General features: G+C 37.6%; 1 protein-coding gene and 1 long non-coding RNA gene across 2 annotated transcripts; one reads left to right on the top strand and one right to left on the bottom strand.

Moving 5' to 3' along the window:
* Window positions 1-1003: 1003 nt before the first annotated feature.
* LOC106676135 (uncharacterized) lies at window positions 1004-22256 on the bottom strand. The gene is made up of 2 exons (XM_076879335.1): window positions 22242-22256; window positions 1004-1645 (listed from the first exon to the last, which is right to left on the bottom strand). The coding sequence occupies exon 2, from the start codon at window positions 1629-1631 to the stop codon at window positions 1242-1244; it is 390 nt and encodes a 129-aa protein (XP_076735450.1). The 5' UTR covers window positions 1632-1645; window positions 22242-22256; the 3' UTR covers window positions 1004-1241.
* On the top strand, window positions 4381-5323 carry LOC143414466 (uncharacterized). Its single transcript, XR_013095084.1, has 3 exons — window positions 4381-4453; window positions 4866-4960; window positions 5068-5323. It is a non-coding gene; the product is annotated as an uncharacterized LOC143414466 (long non-coding RNA).
* Window positions 22257-26922: the final 4666 nt, after the last annotated feature.

Here is a 26922-nt window from a genome sequence, read left to right on the forward strand (position 1 = left end):
ACAACTTGAAGGAATTATAACATCCCAAACCTTTTTTGATACCCCTGAAATATATATGTTATAAGGAAATATATTTGTTGCAAGGAAATAATATTTAGATATTAACTATATACGTATTTTTATTTTGTTACTTTCTTTCTTGGAGTCCATTTTACAGTTAATCTATAGTAAGGGCTATAATTTTGGACAACTACACTGTTTTTCTGTTTGTTTGTTTGTTTTTTGCCTCCATACACCGCCACAATGAACTATTAAGATGTGAGCAAAGAAAAAGTCAAAAATCATAAATCCAAGTAGCGGGTCTACAATGTGATTATTTTCCTGGTAATTGTTGTGGAAAATTTAACAATAACCTGCAACACATCCAGTGAGCTTGATTTGAAGTGAGCTTAATAAACACATTGCAATGTGTTTATTAAACCACACCAGGACCATCTCTGAATTGTGGCCACCGCCCTTACATCTTATATACGCAGACACAGACACTCTTAAACAAAGAACATTCCACAGCAGATCAACTATTAGCAGATCCTTAACTGTTCAGTCTAAGAAAAGCTCCGACCAACCATCACCTCATCTGCAACAGGATGTCCAGAGCCCTGAGTCTGATGTGGAGGTGCAATAAAACTTGAGCCCCACTTACGATCACATTCCACATGCATACAAACTGGTGACAGGAGTGCTCTTACTATACTAAAGTGATATGGTTGAAATATGGGATTAATACATGAGAAAAGAAATCTGCCATGACATTACTTTCTTGGTTGCCAGAACTGAATCTTCAGATGATTTCTTCTGCACATTGAAAAAACCAGAGGAAGAAATAAACTGAATATTCCTATGCACCCGTCTCTCCTCCTCTCTGGACATCCAATAACCATTGCTGACCTGATGTCCAGCCACATCTTATCATACCTCACTTTTTCTCGTCAAAACTGTGTTTGTCAGCCACTGTATACTCAATGTAATTTCTCTTATTAAGTCACACATTTGCTTAGTCATGCTCTTTTGTTGCAAGAAACTTTATTTCAATTGGTGAAACAGGCAGCAAGTACTGAAGTCTAGTAGAAAGAGTTTACAGACTTTAAGACGTTTGATTTTTTGGTTAATGTGAGCATGATCAAAACCCTGAAAATGGATTTCAGATCTACTATAACAGTCTACATTGTTAAGCTGTGGTAAATGAAGGCTGCCTATGGACATCAGCTGTCATACAAATCTCTGCATGCCTACTGATTGTTTTAACCAAGAGTATAAGTGTAATGGAGAGTCCCGCCTTTGGTCAGGAAGCAGTCATGCTGATAGGTTCCCACCTTGAGCTGCCTTTGGCAGACTCCCAGCTGATCATCAAAGAGCAAGTCCAAGTCATAAACCTCGAGAGTCAGCATGTCATTTTCCTCAGCATAGAAGTAGGAGAATTCCTCATTCCACCAGGGGTTCGGGTCATTGTAGCGAACAGATGTTTTACCCAGAGAAGTAGAACCACAGGACACCGTGACATAGGCATCTGTGGTTAATAGGATAACGGTGGGAAGATTGCTGGCTCGCAGATCATACACCTTGAGTTGGGCTTCGACCATGATTGAACTGCACATCAGCAGCAAAAGGACGAGGGGCACACTAGAGTCCATGGCTTTGCTGGAGGCTGTGGAGAAGGAAAAGTAGATTTACATTTTAGCCAGGATACCTGGATCGACACAGTCAGCCTTGTGAGGATCTATTTTATATTGGATGGAACACATTTATGCAATCCTCAGCATTGTCTACATATCCTCTGTGGATATTGCAGTGAACGGTGTTCCTGAGTCTGTACAGATTTTTTCACTACACAACTTAAATTGCTAAGCTCATCTGCTTAGCAATTTAATTAAAAACTTTTAAATACATTATTTTTTCATAGTATAATCTTCACGTGCTTTATCCGAAGCACACTTTCTGTGTACTCACTACCTAATTTATAGCCAAAGTATTCACTCACTGTGTTTAGCTTAGCTTAGCTTGTAGCCGACTCGTTAACACCATGGCTACTTCACCTGTCCCTCCTGCACATTGTGTCAGATGTTTAGTTACTCCTCAACCTCCTTTAACAGTAATGATACTTGTAACAAATGTAGCATATTTGCAGCTCTGGAGGCCAGGATTACTGAATTGGAGACTCGGCTTCGCACCCTTCATTCACCCGTAGCTAGCCAGGCCCCTGTAGCTGGTGCAGCCGAAGATAGCATAGGCCCCGCTAGCTGTTCCCCGGCAGACCTCAAGCAGCTGGGGAAAGAGGGTGGCTGGGTGACGGTGAGGAGGAAGCATAGTCTTAAACAGAAGCCCCAGGTACACCACCAACTTGTTCATGTGTCTAACTGTTTTTCCCCACTCGGCAACACACCCGCCGGGGGTCAAACTCTGGTAATTGGGGATTCTGTTCTCAGACATGTGAAGCTAGAGACACTGGCAACCATAGTCAATTGTCTTCCAGGGGCCAGAGCAGGCGACATTGAAGGAAATGTAAAACTGCTGGCTAAGGGTAAACGTAAATTCGGTAAAATCATAATTCACGTCGGCAGTAATGACACCCGGTTACGCCAATCGGAGGTCACTAAAATCAATATTGAATCGGTGTGCAACTTTGCCAAAACAATGTCGGACTCTGTAGTTTTCTCTGGTCCCCTCCCCAATCAGACCAGGAGTGACATGTTTAGCCGCATGTTCTCCTTAAATTGCTGGCTGTCTGAGTGGTGTCCCAGAAACGATGTGGGCTTCATAGATAATTGGCAAAACTTCTGGAGGAAACCTGGTCTTGTTAGGAGACACGGCATCCATCCCACTTTGGATGGAGCAGCTCTCATTTCTACAAATATGGACAAATTTATTAAACCCCCCAAAATATGACTATCCAGAGTTGGGACCAGGAAGCAGAGTGTCAGTCTTACACGCCTCTCTGCAGCTTCTCTCCTCCTGCTACCCCCCCAAAAACCCATCTCCATAGAGACTGTGTCAGCTCCCAAACAGACAGAAAACAAACTAAAAACCAGCAACAAACAACTTAAACATAAACAATTACAAAGAAAGAACAATAAAGTATCCACATCTGAACCAAAGAGTAAAACAGTGAAATGTGGATTATTAAATATTAGGTCTCTCTCCTCCAAGTCTCTGTTAGTACATGACTTAATAATTGATCAACAAATCGGTTTACTCTGCCTTACAGAAACCTGGTTGCAGCAGGATGATTATGTTAGTTTAAATGAATCAACACCCCCGAGTCATTCTAACTACCAGAAACCTCGAAGCACAGGCCGAGGGGGCGGTGTGGCAGCAGTTTTTCACACCAGCCTATTAATTAACGAAAGACCAAGACAGGCTTTTAATTCATTTGAAAGCCTGATGCTTAACCTTGTCCACCCCAGCTGTAAAACTCATTGTCAAAATTGACTGAATTTTCCATGTGCATATGTGTAACATGTCATCAGCTTTGCGTGCTATACGGAAAAAAACAACAACAACAGTATTGGACAAAGTATTCCAGGACAAAAGCTGGAATACTTTGTGCATCTACATGTCATCATTGTTAGTGCCAAAAAGTTCACAGTATCATTTGCTGAGCCCTCAGGTTTCAAGGAAATGTGTGTGAAAAGATTAGTGTGCTAACAGCTGGTGTTGTTTGGACGGTGTTTCTGTTCACCTTGGTGTTATCACATGCTTTATTAATGGGGTCTTTTCCATAAATGTGACCAACACTGATGACAAGCATCTCTATGCTCTAAAACAAACAAACAAAAAAACAGTTAACCAGTTCAGGGTTGCAAGGGTCTCAAACATAATATTTTCTATTAGAATGCTGAGTTTAAAAAGAACAAGGCAGCAGATTATCTTTTATATTTTCCTCAAATTAATGTGGTAACAAAATGAACTCAGGCATATGAAATAGTACAAATGAAAAGAGTTGATTCACCACACAATGTGATCAGATTATTATTAAAACACAGGAAGTGTGAGCAAAATTATGGGAAACAAATTTAAAGGTTTAAATAGATCTAGATGATAAATTGAAGACAAAAAGATCTTCATTTTATAATATTCTACTATCATTACAATTTAATAAAATTAAAAAACATTTTTCAAAGCGACATTTTTTGTTGTCTTCACATTATAAAACATCTAGCTTAGGCAACAACAGTAACAGCATGATCTTTTTTTTCTTTTTTATTCTCTTTTATCTTTTCTTTTAAAAGAGAGCTGTTTAAAGGTTTAAAGTTTTTCTCCTAAATAGAAATCATTACAGAATGCCTAGTCCTACTTAAAATCCCATTCATTTTTCTTTTCTTTTATCATCTACTCGAACTAAGGAAAACGTTTGACTAACTCAAAGACAATTTCCACGCCTCCCCTGCCTGTCTGCAGAGGCAGTTTTGAATTTAGGAGCGGCAAGATGGCAGCGGCAAACCCTGGCGATTCTCCGGTAAGTATATTGTTTTTTTTATCTTCAAGTTTGTCTTTTGAAACGTTAATTTTATTTAAATCCGTTGCTCACGTATAAAGTACACAGACGGGGTCTTTGCTCAACTCGTCTGAGGCGTGTCTCACTAAGCGCTACATGCTAGCATCTCGCTAACCGAGCTACCCTTTACATGCTGTGCTTTAGAAAATAGGATACTCGTTAAAAAATACTCCGCAGATATTGATAGATAGACGAACACTGCAAATATAATGTTGTAAACGAGAACGGCCAGACCATCTTGATTGAATGTAACTTCGCTCCACACAAGTTTTGTGGTGGACATATTCATATTGGTATCTAATAAATGATTAATTCTTAGATTTTATTGAATGTTAATTTATAAATTGTTTCTGTCTTTATGTGTTTGTTTCAGATTATGCAAGATGAAATTATTCAGTCAGCAAGACACTTGCTGCAGTTACTGACATCATCCAACTGAACTGCTGCTGTGATGAATCAGAATACAAGGTACTTTAGCAAGACTTATGAGTTAATGCTACATTTAACTAAAATGCTATATTTTTTGTGTCCAATATTGTCTCCATATGATTTTGTTTTTTTGCAACATCTTGCAGAGAACAGAGTCAAGGTGGCCAGGGTACCAGCTTGGTCAACCCTGAAAGACCATCCGTTCATCAAGAAATGACCAGGTGAAAAAGTCATAAACTAAACGCATGAGCATGGAATTTAGGATGCAACTTTATATCTTACCTGCTCTACACTCAGGGCTTGAATTACAACAACAGTCAATCACATTAAAAAAAAAAAAAACTTTTGGTAGTTCTGTGTCTCTGTCTCTCTCCTCCAAACCCAGATGGCTGCTGGTACTGAACCGAGTTCTGGTTCTGCTGGAGGTTTCTTCTTGTTAAAGGGGAGTTTTTCCTCTGCGCTGTCACTTCATGCTGCTCAGTGTGAGGGATTGTTGAGGTTGAGTCCATATGTCCTGGGAACAACTGCTGGGCAATGACACCATGCAATCTTCTGGGATTCCTTAGATACAAAACCTGTGAACTGCACTTGTCCTTGGTCTCCACAGCTCACCTTTATACAGTTTTTTTTTTTTTTTTTTTGCAGAGGGAAGAAATTTTCCTTTTTGACTGAAGTGTGTGGCTTGTGTATTGTGTTTTTGTGATGTTAAAGACTTGTTGCTGTCTACAACATAGAAAGTGGAGTTACAATCTCACCAGCGATTAGAGCATTGTCTGTATGAGATGGTTGTGTGCTAAAATCGTAGTAGATCATCAGTGTGTGAAATAGTTATTCCCCGTTCTGGTGCTCAGTGTCAACGTCAGCGGGTTGTTTTGAGTTGCTGCTGTGTGACTGGCTAATTAGATTTTTGCTTTAACATACAGCTATACCTAATAAAGTGGCTACTAAGTCAATCAGTCAATGGCCACAAAGTCATCAGATCTGACAGATGTGTAGTAGAAAAACAAGCAGTTGACATTTTAGAAGAATAAATACATTTACATATTACAGAAGTATAAAAAAAAGAAAACTATTAATGCTCCCGAACCTTGTCAGTAAATGCAACATTTGTTTTAAACATTACTGCACTGTAAGTGTGTCCTATGGCACGTGTGTACTCATGTACTTACGTCCTTGTAGCCGTCTGCAGATGGACCTTTGTTGTACACGATTTTTCTTATTATTTTTTTCTATTTTTAGTTTTCTAATATATAATATCTCAATTTCACATTTGTGCTGCTGTAATAAGTGAATTTCCCCAATGTGGGATTAAATAAAGTCCATGTCTATGTAACAGCATGATCTAACTCATCTGATTATTATTAGTTTGGATCCATCTTATCTTTGATGCACAAATTTCTTTTACAGCGCAGGCTACTCTGATTGGATTAGAACAATGAAAACCTTGTAATGTACACTTTTAATTTGAGGAAAAAAGCAATAAGGCAGTTCTAAACTCTTACCTGTAGCTCGATCTTGTCTCTCACCACATTACCTGCTGTTAGGGACGTTTTAGAGGCTGACTTATCAGCTTTATGTCAACAATACAATGGCCACACAACCTGCTCCACTCTCACCATTATATAATATGAATCTAACAGGAATAAAAAAAATTATATTCTCATATTTTTGAGCACTTCTTTGTATTTTTTTCCAGTACAGAAGTGTCATAATTCTGCTTCCTTTTGACCCAGCATTTTGAGTTTCTTATATCCTAGTGATGTTTTGGTTTATGTTCACGTTTATTTATAGTCTTATTCTATTTTTGCATTTCTTTTAGTCCCTGTTCAGTTCTTGGATTATTAGGTTTTATTATTATCATGTTCTCCTGTTTCCATGTTCGGTGTGTCTAGTTGTGTTTCCCCTGTGGCGTCATGATAATTTGCTTCAGCTGTGTTCTTATAATTTCCCAGTCTAGTTTTGATATTCCTGGAGAGAAGACTAAGAGACATAATATATTGTGTGGAAGTGTAGAAGCAACACACATCCATCCAAGGTACAGTCTGAAAAAAAGAGCAATGAGGATTATGAATAAAACCACTTCAAGAGAACCATCAAATCCGCTTTTTTAGTAAAATTAATATTTTCAAATTTAAGGATTTGGTCAACCTCAAAACTGCACCATGTACAAAACAGCAAACATCTTTTCACTAAATGACACTTCCATTTTTTTGTTGTTGCTCCCTCTCATACATACGAGGGGCAGTTGAAGATATGAACATTGATGTGGTGGTAATTCAACTGCAAGGTGAAGAGAAGAGAGCTTTAAATAGATCTGAGTGATCATTATCAAACAATAACAAGACTGCAAAATGAACCTGCATGCGTTTTTACACACACACACACACACACACACACACACACACACACACACACACACACACACACACAGTGTGGAGGAGGTTTAGTCACTTTGTGGTTTCAGCGGAAGTTGTGACGAAGGAAACCACAGATAGAAAAAAAAAAATGACAACAGCTCTCTAAGGTTGAAGTGTGGCAAATTTGCTTCTCTTTTGTGAAACGTTTCCCTTTATTAAAAAAAGAAAAAAGAAATTGCCACCACAAAGGTTTAAGCAACGACACAGTATGTACTTTTAAAGCTGAAAAAAGTGGAAAAGGAAATACTTATGAGTGTAGACATTAAATAAATAGCTCTGAATACTACAAAGATATATTTTTTATGTTTATCCGAACTGTTATGGGAAGCAGGGCACTGATTACTGTTAATCTCCACAGACTCAAGAAGTCAATTTTCACAGCTATAGGCCAATTATGAGTTGATACTGTTGATATTTTTATTCATTGATTTAGCACACAACTAGGCTAGGTTATGTAGATCCTTTTCTCTTTACTTATGTTGGTAAAATGATCATTGAAGCTACTGCAATTTTGCCTGACAACATTTTTATGACAGCTATATTTGCCTGTACTTTCACATATATCATAATACATTGACACTCAATTCTCTGTCTAGAGAACACTGGTTAGCTAATGCTGTTGTCAAGTACCCTATCACTAGCAAACAAACAGCAAGCCAAACGATTAATTCATATATGAAATTCCAATGTTACATGAAAATATGTATAATGCTTACCGGCTATTAAAGAAAAGTATCTTGAAATCCAAAGAATTCAAATTGCTGGATCAGCGGATAGAGGCGGTTTCTCACAAGTGCAGTTTTAAGGCGTTTTTTTCCCGAAGTTGCAAAAGTTTGACGTCACAACAATGAGCTCCATCACTTGCAATGTTGAATCTGGAACAACATTAATTATGACGATGTGGGAACAACACCAACATGAGGATATCAGATCATGTGGTAACTTCAGGTTTAACCCTTTTTTCTGTGTGAAGGTAGTTAACTTCTTCCTGGAATAGATTTAATTGTAATTGCGGTTTTCTTTTGTTCTGCTTTTTAGCTTAAAAGAGGAATGTTTGAATACTCAAAATATTTTTTAATCAAGTTCTGAATACAGCCAAGAAGAATATGCTACTAATGCAAATTCAGCTACAACCTTTGTGAGGCATCTGCTCACAGCAGTCTTCCCTGTGGAAATACTGCTAGTGAGCAATCTTCGAGGGGGAAAACGAGGCAGAGGAGATGCACGTTTACCGCTCGACAAAAATAAATTGGATGCCATCTACAGTAAGTTTTTAGCTTTTTATGGCATGTTTTCGCAGTTGTCCACACTTCTGGCATTTAAAGATAACAAAGGACCAATGAAAAACAAGGGCCACACATATGAAGAATATCTTCTTAACATTTATGCATATATTATTGTTGATGAAGAAAGGCCTCCACCAAATAGAGGATTCTAGTTGATCTTTTTTGAGTTGTATCCAGATGAATGAATGGTCTTTTCGTGACATACTATTGTAGGCCTTAGATTTCTCTGGTGTTTCATTTCCTTTATGGTGCATTTTGTTTGTCCAACTTCAAAGTAACAAATGATGGTAGATAAGTATTTTACATTCTGAATGTTCTTGCATTGGATGTATTTCAGTGACTGCGTTTACATGCAGCCGATAACCCATTCAAAACTGGAATGTTAGCAATAACCCGGTCACACATGGCTTTAAAATACTGGCAAAAATCCAAATATAAGTTTTGGAGTTACCAAATATTTTGGTGAGAAAAGGGTCATGTAAAACCTCTATCGGCATATCGCCATCAAAATGAAAATGGATTTGTGTTTTGCACATGTTCTATTCCCACGGAATCCTGGTCTTTTGAGTAGAGGAACTTTGCGTATGTGCCGTCTGGCTCTCTGTGACTCTCTCATCTCATGCATGTGAATGAGTTATTCCGAATGTTTCAGAAACCTGAATAGTGAGCCTCACTCAACCATAACCTGAATATTGGCTGTATGTAAATGTAGTCAATGTAGTGAACCTCTCCATGCATCGTCTGCAAATTTCAAAGCTGGCACCATTAGATATTAAGACTGATTAATGCAGGATCATTGCACTATTGTTTAAGATCATTGGGTTCTTTTACACTACTAATTCAGTTCTTGTCATCACCCCCCCCCCCCTGCATTTTTGTACATATACAGTGGGGCAAAAAAGTATTTAGTCAGCCACCGATTGTGCAAGTTCCCCCACTTAAAATGATGACAGAGGTCAGTAATTTGCACCAGAGGTACACTTCAACTGTGAGAGACAGAATGTGAAAAAAAAATCCATGAATCCACATGGTAGGATTTGTAAAGAATTTATTCGTAAATCAGGGTGGAAAATAAGTATTTGGTCACCTCAAACAAGGAAAATCTCTGGCTCTCACAGACCTGTAACGTCTTCTGTAAGAAGCTTTTCTGTCCCCCACTTGTTACCTGTATGAATGGCACCTGTTTGAACCCATCATCTGTATAAAAGACACCTGTCCACAGCCTCAAACAGTCAGACTCCAAACTCCGCCATGGCCAAGACCAAAGAGCTTTCGAAGGACACCAGGAAAAGTATTGTAGACCTGCACCAGACTGGGAAGAGTGAATCTACAATAGGCAAGCAGCTTGGTGTGAAAAAATCAACTGTGGGAGCAATCATCAGAAAATGGAAGACATACAAGACCACTGATAATCTCCCTCGATCTGGGGCTCCACGCAAGATCTCATCCCGTGGGGTCAGAATGATCATGAGAACGGTGAGCAAAGATCCCAGAACCACACGGGGGGACCTGGTGAATGACCTGCAGAGAGCTGGGACCAAAGTAACAAAGGTCACCATCAGCAACACACTACAACGGCAGGGAATCAAATCCCGCAGTGCCAGACGTGTTCCGCTGCTGAAGCCAGTGCATGTCCAGGCCCGTCTGAAGTTTGCCAGAGAGCACATGGATGATACAGCAGAGGATTGGGAGAATGTCATGTGGTCAGATGAAACCAAAGTAGAACTTTTTGGTATAAACTCAACTCGTCGTGTTTGGAGGAAGAAGAATACTGAGTTGCATCCCAAGAACACCATACCTACTGTGAAGCATGGGGGTGGAAACATCATGCTATGGGGCTGTTTTTCTGCCAAGGGGACAGGACGACTGATCCGTGTTAAGGACAGAATGAATGGGGCCATGTATCGTGAGATTTTGAGCCAAAACCTCCTTCCATCAGTGAGAACTTTGAAGATGAAACGAGGCTGGGTCTTCCAACATGACAATGATCCAAAACACACCACCCGGGCAACAAAGGAGTGGCTCCGTAAGAAGCATTTGAAAGTCCTGGAGTGGCCTAGCCAGTCTCCAGACCTCAACCCCATAGAAAATCTGTGGCGGGAGTTGAAACTCTGTGTTGCTCAGCGACAGCCCCAAAACATCACTGCTCTCGAGAAGATCTGCATGGAGGAATGGGCCAAAATACCAGCTACTGTGTGTGCAAACCTGGTAAAGACCTATAGCAAAAGTTTGACCTCTGTTATTGCCAACAAAGGTTATGTTACAAAGTATTGAGTTGTTTTTTTGTTATTGACCAAATACTTATTTTCCACCCTGATTTACGAATAAATTCTTTACAAATCCTACCATGTGGATTCATGGATTTTTTTTCCCACATTCTGTCTCTTACAGTTGAAGTGTACCTGTGGTGCAAATTACTGACCTCTGTCATCATTTTAGGTGGGGGAACTTGCACAATCGGTGGCTGACTAAATACTTTTTTGCCCCACTGTATATAGGTGCAACCCTTGAGAAGTGGCCTGGGACCCATCCTTCCAGCATTGGTACTACAATCAATGCCAAGATCACAGAACTCCGGGCCAGAAATAAAAATGTCTCTGTCACAGCATCCCCATAACTTGACTTTCAATGTCTCGTTTGGCATGTTATTATAATGCCAATTCATGTTTTATCTATTAAAGATAGATTGTTTGTTTTGTTTTGTTTTTTAAGTGGGCAGGTTTTTTGCCCTCCAAAGTTTTACTTATGTTAGCAGGTAAAAGTTCCACAAATTTGCAGCAAAAAGGTATGCAGCTTAGCATGCTCTTTAAACAATAGAGCTTAGATTTGGTTAAATATTTCTGTGAAATATCAGTATGTGACTGTTATATCAGAATAATAAAAGTTAATTGAATTTAAAGATTGCCCAGTATTCATGTTTTTTGTTTTTGTTTTCTTCAGTATTACAATACATTGACTGCCGACCTGTCAAAGAAAGTTATGTTGGCTTACGAGTTTGTCTTTGCATTGCTAGTTTTTAACTGATGTTGGTCAAGCAGGGGCAAATGATACTGTTGTCTTTTTCATATGTGAGATTTTTTTTTCTAGTAATGTTAATTTGTATAAAATTAATAATTAAGTTTATAGGTTTTTTATGAGATGAGATTTAAGAATTCTTAGAAGAAAAATGTAAAAAAAAAAAAAAAAAAGTTTACCATAAAAATGTATTGCCTAAACATAAAGAGAAAACATATGTAATCTAACATATTCTTAGAATATATGTATTAAAAGCATTTAAAAAAAAGAGATTATTGCCCTGCAAACTACATTTACTCTACATATAAAAAAAATGTATCTAACAGATTTTGTTCATATATGTAAAGCATATGTCTTTATGACAAATGTACTAAAAAACTATGCAAAAAATTATATGGAACATCTATGGAATACATACTTTGACATGTACTTTCCTTATATAACTTATGTGATCCTCTTTATTATCATGTATGAAAGTAATCCGAAAGTGGCCACTTTCAGGAGTAAATCATACAAACCTTATATGATTCACTATATATGGAGCAAATTAAAGCTGATGCAAATCTTTTCTAAGTTTTTTCTATTTCTTTAACATATGGGTATGTTCCGACAGTGACAGTTCAGCAGAAAGTACAAGTATGAGAAAAAGTAAGAGGAAATTACACAACTAAAAATATAAACCCATCTCTCAGGAACATACAAAGAGAAGCTGTCTTAAAAGGCACTCTCAGAGAACGGATGCAAGTTCCATAACAGCAACTACTACTAGAGATAGTTTTGAATCACGTGATTTTGAAGAGCCCTTGTCTGGGTTAAATAAACCTGGAGAAACCATCTCAGCTGTAGATCTGTTATGGTCATGACACTTCAACAAAAAAAACCCAAACAAAAAACATGGTGGTGGACTGTACAAGAAAAACATTTTATTGTTGTTTTTGCTTTAAACCATAGATCAAAATGGCACGCCATTTGGGATCCAAACAAAGATAAACCCAAAGTGTTGAGAGCAATCAAATTCCCCAAGGAATCCAAAGAGCCAAGATTGCAGTTTACTTTACTGACTAACAAAGGTAACCGGGCCCATAATAATCGTGTGCTTGAAAAAGGAAAAGGTCTAGTGATACCACCTCAACAATGTTGTGCATTAGTGAAGGCCAGTGACTACCTAACTGAGAATTACCTGAAGAGAAAATCCCTTTGGAGGTATATGTAAAGATGTCATCTGAACGAAATAATCAAAGCCATGAAGCCTGGAACATCCAGGGTACAGTCTATTTGTTAATATGCTGAACCACTCCCAAGTGGTGTAAATGAACGGTTTTGGAAACTGGTCCTTGATAAGACTGGCGATGAGATCACCAATGTTGTCCACAGTGAGAAAAACATACTGAAACTTGGGGAACACCTCTTCAGTAAGCTTTGACACGATGTTGCAAAACATGAATCACAGGGCGACCGAGGCTCAGGGGATAGTAAAGGTATAGTAATCATTCCCAACTATTTTCAGTTGAAGATGATAAAGGATTCAGAAAGTTTATTCATGCAGGCCTATATGACAGAGAATGTGCATCTTCTTTTTGTTTTCATATTTTAATTTATATTTAAAATATTTTTTGTGTTCACTGTAAATTTGTTTAAAAGGAAAAAGCTGAAAATTTAAAAAGTTATAATGTGAAATGTAAATAGTTGGTTTTTGTATTGTATGATTTACTTATTACATTTTATGTGGAGTGAATAAATAAAAGTATATTTACGGTGGCCCCTAGAGACAAAGCACATACAAACTCCAAAGCACGTGAAAACTCTATAGCACGTACAAACCACAACATTAGTGCTCCAGGATGCTAGGCGCAGTGTTGAGCATTCGTTACATAGAGGCTACACAAGCTAAGAAGTACCAACGATTGGATTTGGTGTGTGGTAGTAACAGGTAAATGAACTTTTTTTTTTTTTTTTTTAATTATTTGAATATATAGGACTGCTTGTGTATAAGTACACAAACAATACACATATGCTTTCAATTGTGTAATTTAAGTGATCTAGGTAGCGCTGTTTTGGAAGTTCAGTTAACTCTAGAAATATATTTTGGACTTTGTACATGCTTTGTCTCTGGGTGCCACCGTAAATATTTATATATAAACATATATAAATAAAACTCTTTTTACATTAGTAATTCCTGTTGTGCATAATTTTATATTGTTGTTAATAATAAATTAATTAAAGCAACAAAACAACCCGAAGAGCTGGTTGGGAGCCGAAAGAGCCGGTCTTCTAAAAAGAGCCGGAAATCCCATCACTAATGTGGACGGAGATATTTTTTTCAAAACTCCACTTGTGGACAGAATGTTTTTTATTTTAACTAAAACGGATAATCTCTGTTTTCAAAAATACCCGTGTACGTGTGGACGTAGCCTTAAATAACAGAAAAACAAACTATCTTTATGGCGTGATTATTTTACACGGTTTTTTCCCCCTGTGTAATAATATTCAACATTGCTATCAATACATTTTTCAAAAAATGCCTCTTTGTGCAAAATGGGTTTAAAAACGTAACTGTGGGATACTGTTTGTCCGTGATTTGGACAGCCCACGAACTGATGCCAAGAGTGTGCAAAGCAGTAATCAGAGCAAAAGGTATTTTGAAGAATCTAAAGTATTAAACGTGTTTTGAGTCATTTCAGACTTGTTTACTACAGAATTCCATATTTCATCCATTCATCTACAATGAACATAGGCATGAAAATAAAGAAAAACAATTAAATGTGAAGGTGTGTCCAAACCTTTGACTGGTAGTGTATGTGTATGATTCCTGATACATCAGAGATAAGAATGAACTGTTTTAGTTTGCTTTTAAAAACACAAATAGCAAATATTAGTTTTAAAGTCATCTGAAAAATTGGTTTACAGGTGAATCTCTGGATTACAGAAGAAATGCACTAATGTTGGAGAGCAAAAGGACCCACATCCAGTTGATGGTAATCTGTTAAATTAGGGGAAATATGTCTGGGGACATTCTGCAGGTTTTAGATCTCACCCTGGGTCAACACACCTGAATCAAATCATTAGTTCGTTACCAGGCCTCTGGAGAACTTCAAGACATTTTGAGAAGGTAATTTAGTCATTTAAATCAGCTGTGTTGGTCAAGGACAAATCTAAAACCTGCTGCTTAGTTTTCTGTCTTCATTTATGTTGGAAGTGATAGCAGAGCTGTACGTTTTAATTTTTTCAGATTGGACCTAGATTACTCCACGAGGCTCCTGACTACGGTAGCCATAATGCTCCGACAATCCATCAAGTGCAGCTTTGTAGCTTACCAAAGTCCTACTAAAAGATTTGACAGATTTGAGCGCCATATACCTCATAAAATCGGTTCGAGGTCAGTAAGCACAACTAATTCATACATAAAGCGTACAAGATTATAAGGCACACTGTAGATTTTTTTTAGAAAATTAAAAGGATTTTAAGTGCGCCTTGTAATGGGAAAAATACGGTACTTAAATTTACAACACAGCAGAATCAAATGGTTGAATCACCTCTTAAGCATGCCATCAAGTTTGGCAAAGGCCCAGCAACAGGCCATTTATTTGATCAGGTGTGTCAGAACAAGGATGCATCTAAAAGCTGTAGGACATTAGAGCAGGGTTTTCCAGCTCCAGTACTCTAGAGGTTGTGGTCTTCCAAACAAAAGGATTCTCATTCAAACATCAAGGTTGCGATGTGTCTTAAAGGTCTAAGTGCTTGCTAGTGATGTGTGGATCGATACTGAAATATCAATTCCTCCGATACCAGTCATTTATGTTCTAGAATCAATTCTCACATTAAAATATCAATATTTTAATAATTTAGGGTAAAATTGTAGTTTATCATTAACAGGAACACAGTGGAAAGAAGGGTTAGGATCAACCCTAAGTAAAGTCTCTGGTCTCAAATTGTAAAAATTCCAAAAAATAATTTAGAATTCTTAAAGACTGCAAAGCTTTTCTTCATTCAGTGATGTAGTTTTGTGCTGTTAGGGTTGAAGTTTTAGTTGGCTACACAAGTGAAAAAGTCTCACTCAGGTACATGGTTATAATAAAAATAATAATAAAAAGTAGGCCTTTCAACATAGTTTTTTATCCTGTTTTCCCCATTAGGTATGCTGGATTTAAAGACACCACTGATGGCAGAGGGTGAGGTGAATCACAGAGACTCACGGGTAAACTCCTCAATGATTTTTACATATTTCCTATAAATCATAAAACAGTCTCTCTGAGATGAACTACACTGCCAAAAGTATTCAGTCACACATCTAAATAATTGAATTCAGGTGTTTCAGTCACTTCCATGGCCAAAGGTTTTATAAAATCAAGCACAGGTATGCAAACTGCTTCTACAAACAGTGGTGAAAGAATGGATTGCTCTCAGGAGCTCAGTGAAGTCCAGTTTGGTTCTGTGATAACTCCTTACGCTTTCCATATGCCCCTGTCACGTGGCGTGTGCTAACCATTTCAAAGCAAGAGCCATAAAAAGCATGTAGCAAATTTGTTGTGGAAGAACTTGGGAAGCCTGTACAGGATTGTAATATGATCTGATACAACACTTTTCATGTGAATTGGGGGACAGACTGCAAGCCAGGCCTTTTTGTCCAACGTTAGTGTGTGATCTCACAAATGTGAGAAAAGTGAATGCGTTTGGCATATAGTGTACGTAGTCCTAGCAGAACATGAAATGAAATGCTTTTAATTTGTTCTCTAAGAACAAACAGACCCCAGGGTGAATTTTGAAAATAATCTATTTATTCACTGCTATCTGGCATTTACGTGACATGAACACCAGGGCCTTGTTTAAGAAAAACTTCAAAATCAGAGTAACTATCCGAACATGTAAATCAAAACCAGCACCTCCATTTTGGCGCTGATCTATTCGTCCTGGGCTAAAGAATATGAATGTATATATGTTAGTACTGACCAATAAGGTCATTTTAAGGAAGAGCAAATAAAGAGCGATTTTAATGTCATTGCTCCACATGTGCATCTGCTAAAAACCTAAAAGTTCAAATCTGTGAATTTGTTCACAGATTTGTTTTTTGTTTAAAATAGCAACATTAAGCTAAACAGGAAACTCACAGAAACATACAACCAGACACACAGACGACCCAATACTGAATAGAGGAAGACAAAGGACTTAAATAAACAAAAGGATAATGAGAGGCTGAGGAACAGATGGGAACACAGCTGGGACAAATCAGACCTAAGGAGACAAGGGGAAGCAAAATTAGACATACTGCACACAGGACAGGGACTTTCATAATAAAACAGGAAACAATGTGGAACATAGATATGACAACACAAGCTTGACAATTAGAACATGGAACACGCAGACATGAAATACCTGAGGAGACAAAGAACACAGGAAGAGACTGAAGCATGGGCATAATAGAAAGTAAAATACAGAGGAAAAGACAGACTATATAGGCGACAGGAAAAGACTCGTAAATCGTGGAGACATGGATGAAACAAAATCCTAATTAAATAATACTGCAAGAACTATATATTATGTTAAACTAACGTAAGAAAAATTAAAAAAAACTAAATAAACTCAAAACACTGGGTCACAGACCCAGGATTATGACAATTCCAGCATTAGATGACTACAATGACTCTATCTACTGTTTTAAGCTAAACATAATGGTTTAAATTGACTCAGAGTTTCTTTCCTCATCTCTGAATTAACAGGTAGGCATAATTTGTTAAGTGAAAGTGCCAGGTTCATGTGAATCATCTTTAGATTCATCCTGTGTGGGTCTGCTATCATGTGTCCCATCCTCTCCAGATGCTGCCGCCATCTGTTTTAAGAGAAGACAACAATATGTCTATCAATTTTTGATAGATTGTGGAAGCACTGAAACTGAGGATGAATTTCACCTCTCTTTGTGGCACAGGACGCCCAGATTTGTTTTTCATGGCTACCTTAGGAATCCTTTCACATTCTTGTTCTTCCTCCTCTTCTGAATAGCCTTCAGATTCATCCTGTGTGGGTTTCCAGTCATCTGTCCCATCATCTTCAGATGAGCTCACAGACTGCTTTTAGAGCAGAAAAATATATATTTTGCTCATTTTCCATGGATTTGTGAAAACAACATATTTACATCGTTAACTACAGGAGAAGAAACTTAGCTGGATTTTTCCTGCCCCCTTAGGAACCCATTCTCTTGCTTCATTCTCCTCCACACCTGTCCTATCGCTTTTAGAAAAGATCACCATCTGTTTTTAGAAAAGTAACAAAACAAAACATAAAAAATAAAATAATTTCCAACAGTGCATTTTGAGGTCTAAGCATCCCAGAAACTGCACAGACATATGTCAGACATAACTTAAAACCACCAGTATAGGTTTATAAAGGCCCTGAGGGGAAAAACTACGTTTCCCACGGAATATTACGTTACTTCCGGTTTTGGCAGGCAATGGCAGACATGCATCCTTTTTGTTTGTTTTTCTTTTGTTTTTGTTTTTTTAATTTTGGTCGCCAACGGAGAGTGTTTGGTAGCGCTGTCCTCAGAAAACACCGTTTGTACTGTTTCTTTTGTTTTGAATCATAACTCTGGCCTATTAACACAATTAAGAAAATATCATTTGAAGTCCGCACTTTCAACACAAGTTGAAATGGAGACTGGGGCTGTCTCCCAATTCAGAGACCACACGCTTGAAGTATGCATTTTGAGTGCAATTACGTCACCGCCACGTGACGACTGTCCCAACTCGAAGTGTACTTCAAATGCGTACTCCAAATGCGCTGTCGAATTCCCCAAATATCAAGCGTGGTCCGGTGCACGCTTCGTGGTCCCATATATCCCACAATTCATAGCGCGGCGGTGGGTGTGGATAATTTTGCCGCAAAATACGGCAGAAGGGAGCGCCGAAGAGTGAACTGTCAAAAGTAAGTACTGAATACTATGTCACTTATTTATGTGCGAATGTTTAATAATGAAGAACATTAAAACATTACTGTTGGCAACATGTCGGCAAAGTTATGTAACATTAGTGATGTTTGTACTTTCAGCGTTAACTTGGTTTTAAAGCCTCTACTTCTAATTTTATATATATATATATATATATATATATATATGTGTGTATATGTGTATACATATATATATATATATATATATATATATATATATATATATATATATATATAGTCGCCCTTAATCTTACAGAGAATGTGAGGATTTGATACACGATTTTGCATAAAATGAGAATCACGATTTTTTTGGCTTAGAATTGAGATCACGATTCTCTCACGATTTTCTTTTCCAGTATAAATATTTATTGCGCTTATTAACTGCACATCAACTTCGTAACAGTTGAGACTGAACATAAAAACAATAAATAAACATAAAAACAGCAAATGTCTCACATTTTGTCGTTGCCGCAAAATGTTGTACTGCTTGAAATTCCGTCTCCACCGTTGCTCGACGCTGCGTGTATAGAGCAGGTAGTGCAACAATAGAAAAATAGTTGCGGGACGGCACTGTGTAGCGTTTGTCTAGGGTGTTGATCATTTTCCTAAATCCCTCGTTTTGCACAGTGTTGATGGGAGCCATATCTTTGGTCAGGTGATAAGTAATAGCCTCCGTAATTTCTTTGTGCCTGCGGGAGTTCGACGGGTATAGGGAAGCGCTGTATAAGGTTCCCGTTATTGATGTTTGGGTGGTTGACCGGGACGGATTTTGTCCAGTCACTTTCTCATCATCCCTGACGTGCTCTCCGTTGTTTTTTCCCTGCCAATTTTAGCAGCCAGCTTCTGTATCACGTGGTATAAGGCTCTGCCCTTGTCATTTGTTGAGCAGGAAGAGTGAGCGATTGTTTTCATGCAGATTTAGTCCTGGAGCAAAATGCGGTACAATCGTCGTCTTTTTTTTTTTTTTTTTTTTAGCAGTGTACATCAGTCTTTCTCACTGACTGACACTGGGACTTTGATTTTATGGACGTTTGAATTCTTGTTTGTGTTTTCATCGGTGTTTGATATTTAGGTTTTGGTTTTGTTTGCGTCATTAACTCTTGTTGTATTTTAGTGCAAGTTGGTATTTATAGTCCGGTCAGTGTTTTCTGTCTCATCTTCCATTGTCTTTTCCTTTTTCTATTTTTACTTCCTTCTTGTCTTCCACGATCTCCTTTTGTTTATAAATTGTCCTGTCCTTGCTCTCAGTAACTGTCTCAGCGTCTTTTCACCTTCTCTTGTGTGCTACTTGTTGCTCCCTTGAAGTCTACAGATTTGCTAATCTTTGCTGTTTGGTGCCATTTTGGATTTGCATGAACTGAAATAATTATTATTACATTCTGTTTGTTTCTTGGAATCCTTTTTTACAGTAAATATACAGTTCAGGCCATAATTGTTTGGAAAAGACAGTTTATGTATTTTGGCTCCATATACCGCCACACTGAAATATTAAGATGTGAGCAGAGAAAGCATTGGTTGCTATAATTTCAAAGCTCAATCTTCAGATGATTTCTTCTGCACATTACAAGCACTAGAGGAATTGACAACCCAAATAAGCACCCCTCTCTCCTCCTCTTCTCCTTCTCTCTGGACATCCAATCACCATTGTTGACACACAATAACCTGATGTCCAGTCACACTTTATCATACCTCACTTTTACTCTTCAAAACTCTGTGTTTGTCAATCACTGTAATCTCAATATAATTAATTTTATTAAATCATACATGTCAAACATTGTCTGAATATTTACTTAGTCATTGTTTTTTTGTTGCAAGAAACTTTATTTTGATTGGTGAAACAGAGCAGCAGTACTGAAGTGTAGTAGAAAGAGTTTACAGACTTTAAGAGGTTTAACATTTTTGGTTAATGTGAGCATGATGAAAACCCTGAAAATGGATTTCAGATCTCATATAACAGTCTACATTACTGTGGAGAAGGAACAATAGAGCTTTACATTTTAGCCAGGATACCTGGATTCAGCCCTAGTGAAGGTCTTAATATTATGTTATTATTATATATTATATTGGATGAAGCACATTTATGCAATCCTCAGTGATGTCTGTATATCCTCTGTGTATATAGCAATGGACTGTGTTCCTGAGTCTGTTCAGGCTTTTTCACTACACAACTGTGTCTGTTTTTAAGTGCTCCAAGTGCTCCAGGGTTATTAAGTGGCTTATCGGTTGTATTTTTATCCTACCTGTTTACTCAAAACCTCCTCCCTGTACAGACTTTATAACCATGTCAACTTTCTTCTCCTTTACTTTTCTCATAACTACTACACAATAGACTCCACTCTCAAAATTAAATGCATCTGTGGGTTGCAATAACCTGCAAGTTTAAGATCTTGAGCTCATCAAAATGAGAATATTTCATTTCTTTTAATTTTCTTTTTTAAAACTGAGTGATCCACTTCCACTATTCAGTAGTTTGGAAACTGAGCAGTAGGCCATTATAACATGAACCTTTAGAGTAAACATAGCAAAGAAGTATGTAAAATCATAAATATCTAAAATTTAGAACAGGAAACTTAGTAAACCGGTTTTACAAATAGGAGACCTGTAGAAATGCTACATATTAGCCTCCTGATCCCAGAAAGAAAGCTTTTTTGTTCTGTTAATTGATATTACAATTATATTTTGAATATTGACTGAATTTTCCATGTGCATATTCTGAATTAGGCCTTCTTTAATTAAAAAAAAAATAAGCTAAGATTTTATAGTTCAGGTATTCTTTGGGTTTCAGGAAGGTTCGTGGGTTAGGGTTTTTAATGTTGTGTGTAACATGTCTTCAGCTCTGTGACCTATACCCAAAAAACAAGAAGGTATCCCAGGACAAAAGCTGGAATACTTTGTGCACATACATGTCGTCACTGTTGGTGCTAAAAAGCTCACAGTATGATTCGCTGAGCCCTCAGGTTTCAAGGTAATGTGTGTGAAAAGATTAGTGTGCTAACAGCTGGTGTTGTTTAGACTGTGTTTCTGTTCACTTTGGTGTTATCACATGCTTTATTAATGGGGTCTTTTCCATAAATGTTACCAACACTGATGAAAGGATGAAAAGCTCAAGCATCTATACATCAAATTTTCAACCACTTAACCAGTTCAGGGATGTGAGGGGCTCAAAAAAGGCAGCAGATTGATTTAATTAATTTTAAAATATAAAAGAAAGTGTTGTAATAAAATGAACTCAGACATGTGAGATAGTACAAATGAACGTGGGTTTACTCACCACACATAAATCAGTTCTGTGATCAGATTATTATTAAAACATAGGGAGCAGGAGCAAAAATACAGGAAACAAATGTAACTGTTTAAATAGATATAAATGATAAATTGAAGACAAAAAGATTTAAATTTTGTAACATTCTTCATTAATTTTCAAGTTTTTCAAAGCAAATGTTTTCTGCTGTGTGCAACATGTCTTCATATATCTAACATAACCAACAACAGTAACAACATGATCTAACTCATGTGATTGTTATGAGTTTGGATCCATCTTAGTAAATCAGAGGGACACAAATGGCTTTTACAGCACAGGCTATTCTGACTGGATTAGAACAAGGAAAACTTCCTTGTACACTTTTAATTTGAGCAGAAAGCAAGAAGGCAGTTCTAAACTCTTACCTGTAGCTTGGTCTTGTCTCTAATAAAAAAAAAAAAATAATAATAATAATAATGGATTGCATGAACTGGAAACACTTGTGGGAAAAAAAAATATTAATTAGGTTTAAAAGAATAACACATAGCATATAAGGTAAGAACTGTCACGGTTCTGGGTCCGTTGGACCCAGTGTTTTGAGTTTATTATGTTTTGGTTTAATTTTGCATCATGGATTGTTTTCTTGTTCTCTTGTTGTGCTGGTGTTGATGATGATGATTATGATGATGTTTATTATTAGAGTTTCATGTTTCTGTTTATCCATGTTTTAGGAATTGTGGTCTTATGTATTGTTTGAGTTTCATGTATTATTTTCTGTGTCGAGTCTGTGTCTTTGAGTAGTGATTCATGTTTCCTGTTTTATTGTGAAAGTCTTTGTCTTATGTTAGTGTGTGCAGCTTTGTTCCCCCTGTCTCGTTAGCCCTGATCTCTCCCAGCTGTGTCTCCCTCCTGTTGCCCATTCCCTCATTACTACCCTGTGTATATAAGCCCTGTGTTTTCCCATGCTCTGTGTCATGTCGTACCCTCAGATTTTGCCTGTGTGTTTTTGTGTCAGTGGTTCACGTTCATTGCCATTGCTCAGTTTATGTTTTGTTTTATGCCAGCAATAAAGCTGAGGTTTTGAGTTACAGTTCAGTGTCTGAGTCCTGCGCTTGGATCCTCCTCTCCGCCTGCCCGCACACAGAGCCCTGACAAGAACATCAATGTGATGATAAAGGAGCAGGAAAGTGAAGAAGAAGATAGAGATTTAGTCCGATCTGAGCGGTCATCAGACAAACTACCACCCGTCACTTACTGAACAAACACTTATAGAACATAACATTTGATATTAGGGCTGGGCGATATGAGTTTTTTCATATCACGATATGTTTTTTTCATTTCAGGCGATAACGATATATATCACGATATCAGCCAAATAACTATATTTGTAAGATTTAAATGTGCCGTTGCTCACAAGTAAAATGTGAAATAATCAGCAGCTTGTTTTTATTTAAATATTTATTTCCCATAATAAGTTCAACAGGGTAGATGTACTTAAGGAACATGAGACTTTTTCAGATAAATAAAGGCAAATATTGCAAACTACACAAAAGGCAGCCGCTAAAGCGTTTAAGTTTCAAAATAGAACAAATGAAACTGACTAAATTGTCAATTCCACTTAGAAATAAAGTATTAATTCTAAAAATAAATCTTAGTTTGTTTTACAGAAGAACAGACAAAACTGACTAACTTTTGTCAATATCAAATAAACTGAGAACTAAAAGGAAATTCTCAATCTCTCCTTGTTGTATAGCTGAGCTTTTCAAACAGTTTTAACAGTTACTTTAGTCTGACAAAAGCCGAATGACGAATTAGCGCTTCCAGTCAGAGACTGAGGCTACGTCCACACGTACACGGGTATTTTTGAAAACGGAGATTTTCCGTTTTCGTTTTAAAAAATAATCCCGTCCACACATAAAGGCAGAAATGAAGGAAAACGCTGCTATGAACATGCCAAAGCAGCAGGTGGCGCTAGATTCCTAACCGTGCAGAAATGTTGGCCAATCAGAAGTCTAGAAGCCTCGTGGGAAAAAGTAAACAAAGCTGGGGCATAGAAGCAGAACCGAGTCGTATGTGTGGAGGGACAGTAACTGTGTGTATATGTAAGCATTTAAACACTGCAGAGAGTAGAATTAACAGTAACAGTATTGTAGAAGTTCATTTCACCGAAACAATAACGTGGCGCACAGTGTGACGCATGCACCAGTTCATTGTATTTCCAGACTTGCTTTCGGCACAATTTACAGTGCACGCTACTCTGTTTTTTGTCAGACTTGAAATAGCCGAAATACCTTCACCCTACGGAACTTCTATGGCTCTTCCGTTTGACAATCTCTCCGGCATTGGAACCATCATCTGTTTTCTCTTCGGTCACGCTCGGTTGATTTTTCTAGTCGGCACACTCATTTCCTCCATTACCCGCTGGCTGCTTCCCAAACAAACACACGTGCGGCTTGGCACTTGTGCTGTACGTAACAAGTCACGCGACGTGACGCTGCGGCTGTGATTGGTTCGGCTCTGCGCTACTTAATTTGGATTGGCTGACCTTTTTTATTTATTTTTTTTATTTTTATTTTTTTTAAGAGGACAAGAGCGGCGAAGTCTATCGCGATAGCTTAATTTCTCTATCGAGTAAAAGTTATATCGCGATACATATCGTTATCGTTCTATCGCCCAGCTCTATTTGATATAAAACAAAATGATCTGAATATGACTAAAGCATCATGGTGGTGGTTAGCACTGTCACCTCACAGAATGACGGCTCTGTTTAATCTTATCTGGAGTCTGGACAGATTGCATCTTCTCTTTGTGCCTGTATGGGATTCCTCCCACAGATGTAATATTGTTTTAGTTTCTCAAAGTTTCCAGCGTGTGAACCTTTTTCAGTACTCATACTGCTAACTGTAATGACTGTCAGACCAACAGAAAGCATGTTATTTTAGGTAACCACATGTTAAAATATCACACACCTTTGGGGACTGGCTGACTCCAAAGCTCCTTTTTCTGTAACGTTTAGATGGTGGAGAGGCATGCTGGAAAATATATTACTTATATTTCCTGATTAAATGTTGACTACACTACTAATAAGCAGTGCTGGCAAAACTTTGTTGAGCAGATGTTTTGATGAGTAAGTAGTTTATGTTTTTGTGAAGCTCTGAAATATTGTTATACTTTGAAAATGTGCACTCCTACTGTAATATGTGTGTGCAATTCATCCAGCAGCTCGTCCTTCGGAAATGATTGTTTAATGTGGAATTCTATAAATGACTGTGCTTGTTTGCTACAGTGACCCATCCAGTGTGTGAAGGCCTGTGGTTAATAGACTTCTCTCTTTTGTTACATGCTTATACACATTACAGTTGTCTTTATTTCACTTTAGTAAGGTTAAATCTGAAAATCTGGTGATTTAGCATGAACTTAATTAAATATAAGCTGTCTTCCTCTGACGTCTGACTGTGGTTGCTGTCCATGGTGCTGATCAAAAGGGGTGTGTGTGTGTGTGTGTGTGTGTGTGTGTGTGTGTGTGTGTGTGTGTGTGTGTGTGTGTGTGTGTGTGTGTGTGAGAGACACTTTGGGCACTCATATTGAAGTACAAAGATGTTATATAACATATCCAGTGAAAAAGATTCATAAGTGTGAATTGTCAGATGAAAAATATGTTGTTGAATTTCCAGAGAATTCCAAAGACACATGGAAAATCTACCAGAGGAGAGCAAAACATCCAAAAGGTTTAAATTTCAGGTCAAATTTATTAAAATTAATCAAATTATTACTTAAAATAATGAATTGATCGAATCTTCTAGAAATGAAAACTATTATTTGCTAGCGTTGTTGTCTCACAGCAACAAGGTTCTATGTCCAGTCTTTAATACAGCTGTGGTCCTCAACAGCTGTAAATGTTCATCTACCTGTATAAAACTACACTGTTGTGTTACTGAAAGCTTACATGTCCACTTTATGTCTTCTCTTAACGTTTATCGAGTGAAACTGACTCTCAACATGCAGAGTGAGTTTGCATAAGTTTTCTTAAAGATATGCTGGATGTGGTGTGATAAAGATGAAAATAATACTACTTAAAACTACCATGTTTCTCTTGTGCCTTTGTCAGGTTCATGTGTCATACCCTGTGTTTCCTGTTTTATTGTGATAGTCTCTTGTCCTAAGTGCATCATGTTCAGTTTTGCTTCCCCTTGTGTCATTAAGTGCATTCAGTTCAGCTGTTTCTCCACAGGTATCTCCACTTTGCCCATTTCCTTCTTATGCATTTATGTAACCTTAGCATTAGGTTTCCTAGTTCCTAACTGTAATAAAGTGCTTTCATGTTATGTCTCCTGCATCCTGCACTTTGGCACATGAGACGTTGGTGTAATACAGCTGTGGAAAGCATGTAGAACTGTGACAAATATACATGAAGTAACAGATACATGTTCTTGTATCTGCACTCAACTACAGTGTATGTTACAACCATCTATTAAATACTTACTGCCAATAAAGCCATTTTCTACATACAAAACTGAAAAGACTAATATTGATGCAGTCCAGAACCGCAATATTTCATCCCTGCTTTACTGGCCAGTTTCTCTGTCTGGAGCTCAAAGTCCTACTTAATACTTTTTTTTGAGGCAGTAACCCCCCTTGCCGTTCCAACAGAGGGCAGCATGTCCACATCTATGAAAATAAAACCAATCTTTAAATCAAATAAATGAAAACACAGGAAACCATCATCTGTGACCTCAGTTCAAGTCAAAAGAAATTATTTGTTAATCTGAATAAAATGAGAAATCAAAATGCAGGACCCAGGCTGTAGTAAAAAGCCTGCTCATCTCCACATTTTTTTTTTTTTTTTTTTTTTTTTTTTTGTTTGTTCTGAAAGCCCAAACCAGTGAGGTGCAGAGGACATTCAGTATGTGTCTTGATCCTCACAAGGTTATTTGATGTTCTGACTATGCAAACTGAATCAGTAAAGATACAGGAGAAATAACACCAGGCTGTTGTATTTTTGTGATTCAGACTTAGTCACTAAGTCTGAAGTCAGGATCTCAGCATGACGAGCCGTCCACAGAGCTACATAGAAGGTAAGAACATTAAATCTGGTGGTAAATCAGT

Source organism: Maylandia zebra, linkage group LG22, assembly GCF_041146795.1.
Source record: "Maylandia zebra isolate NMK-2024a linkage group LG22, Mzebra_GT3a, whole genome shotgun sequence".
In the NCBI taxonomy this organism is placed as follows: domain Eukaryota; kingdom Metazoa; phylum Chordata; class Actinopteri; order Cichliformes; family Cichlidae; genus Maylandia; species Maylandia zebra.

What these genes read in the sequence shown, in the direction of transcription:
- LOC106676135 (XM_076879335.1), bottom strand. Translation starts at nt 1,631, where the DNA reads ATGGACTCTAGTGTGCCCCTCGTCCTTTTGCTGCTGATGTGCAGTTCA.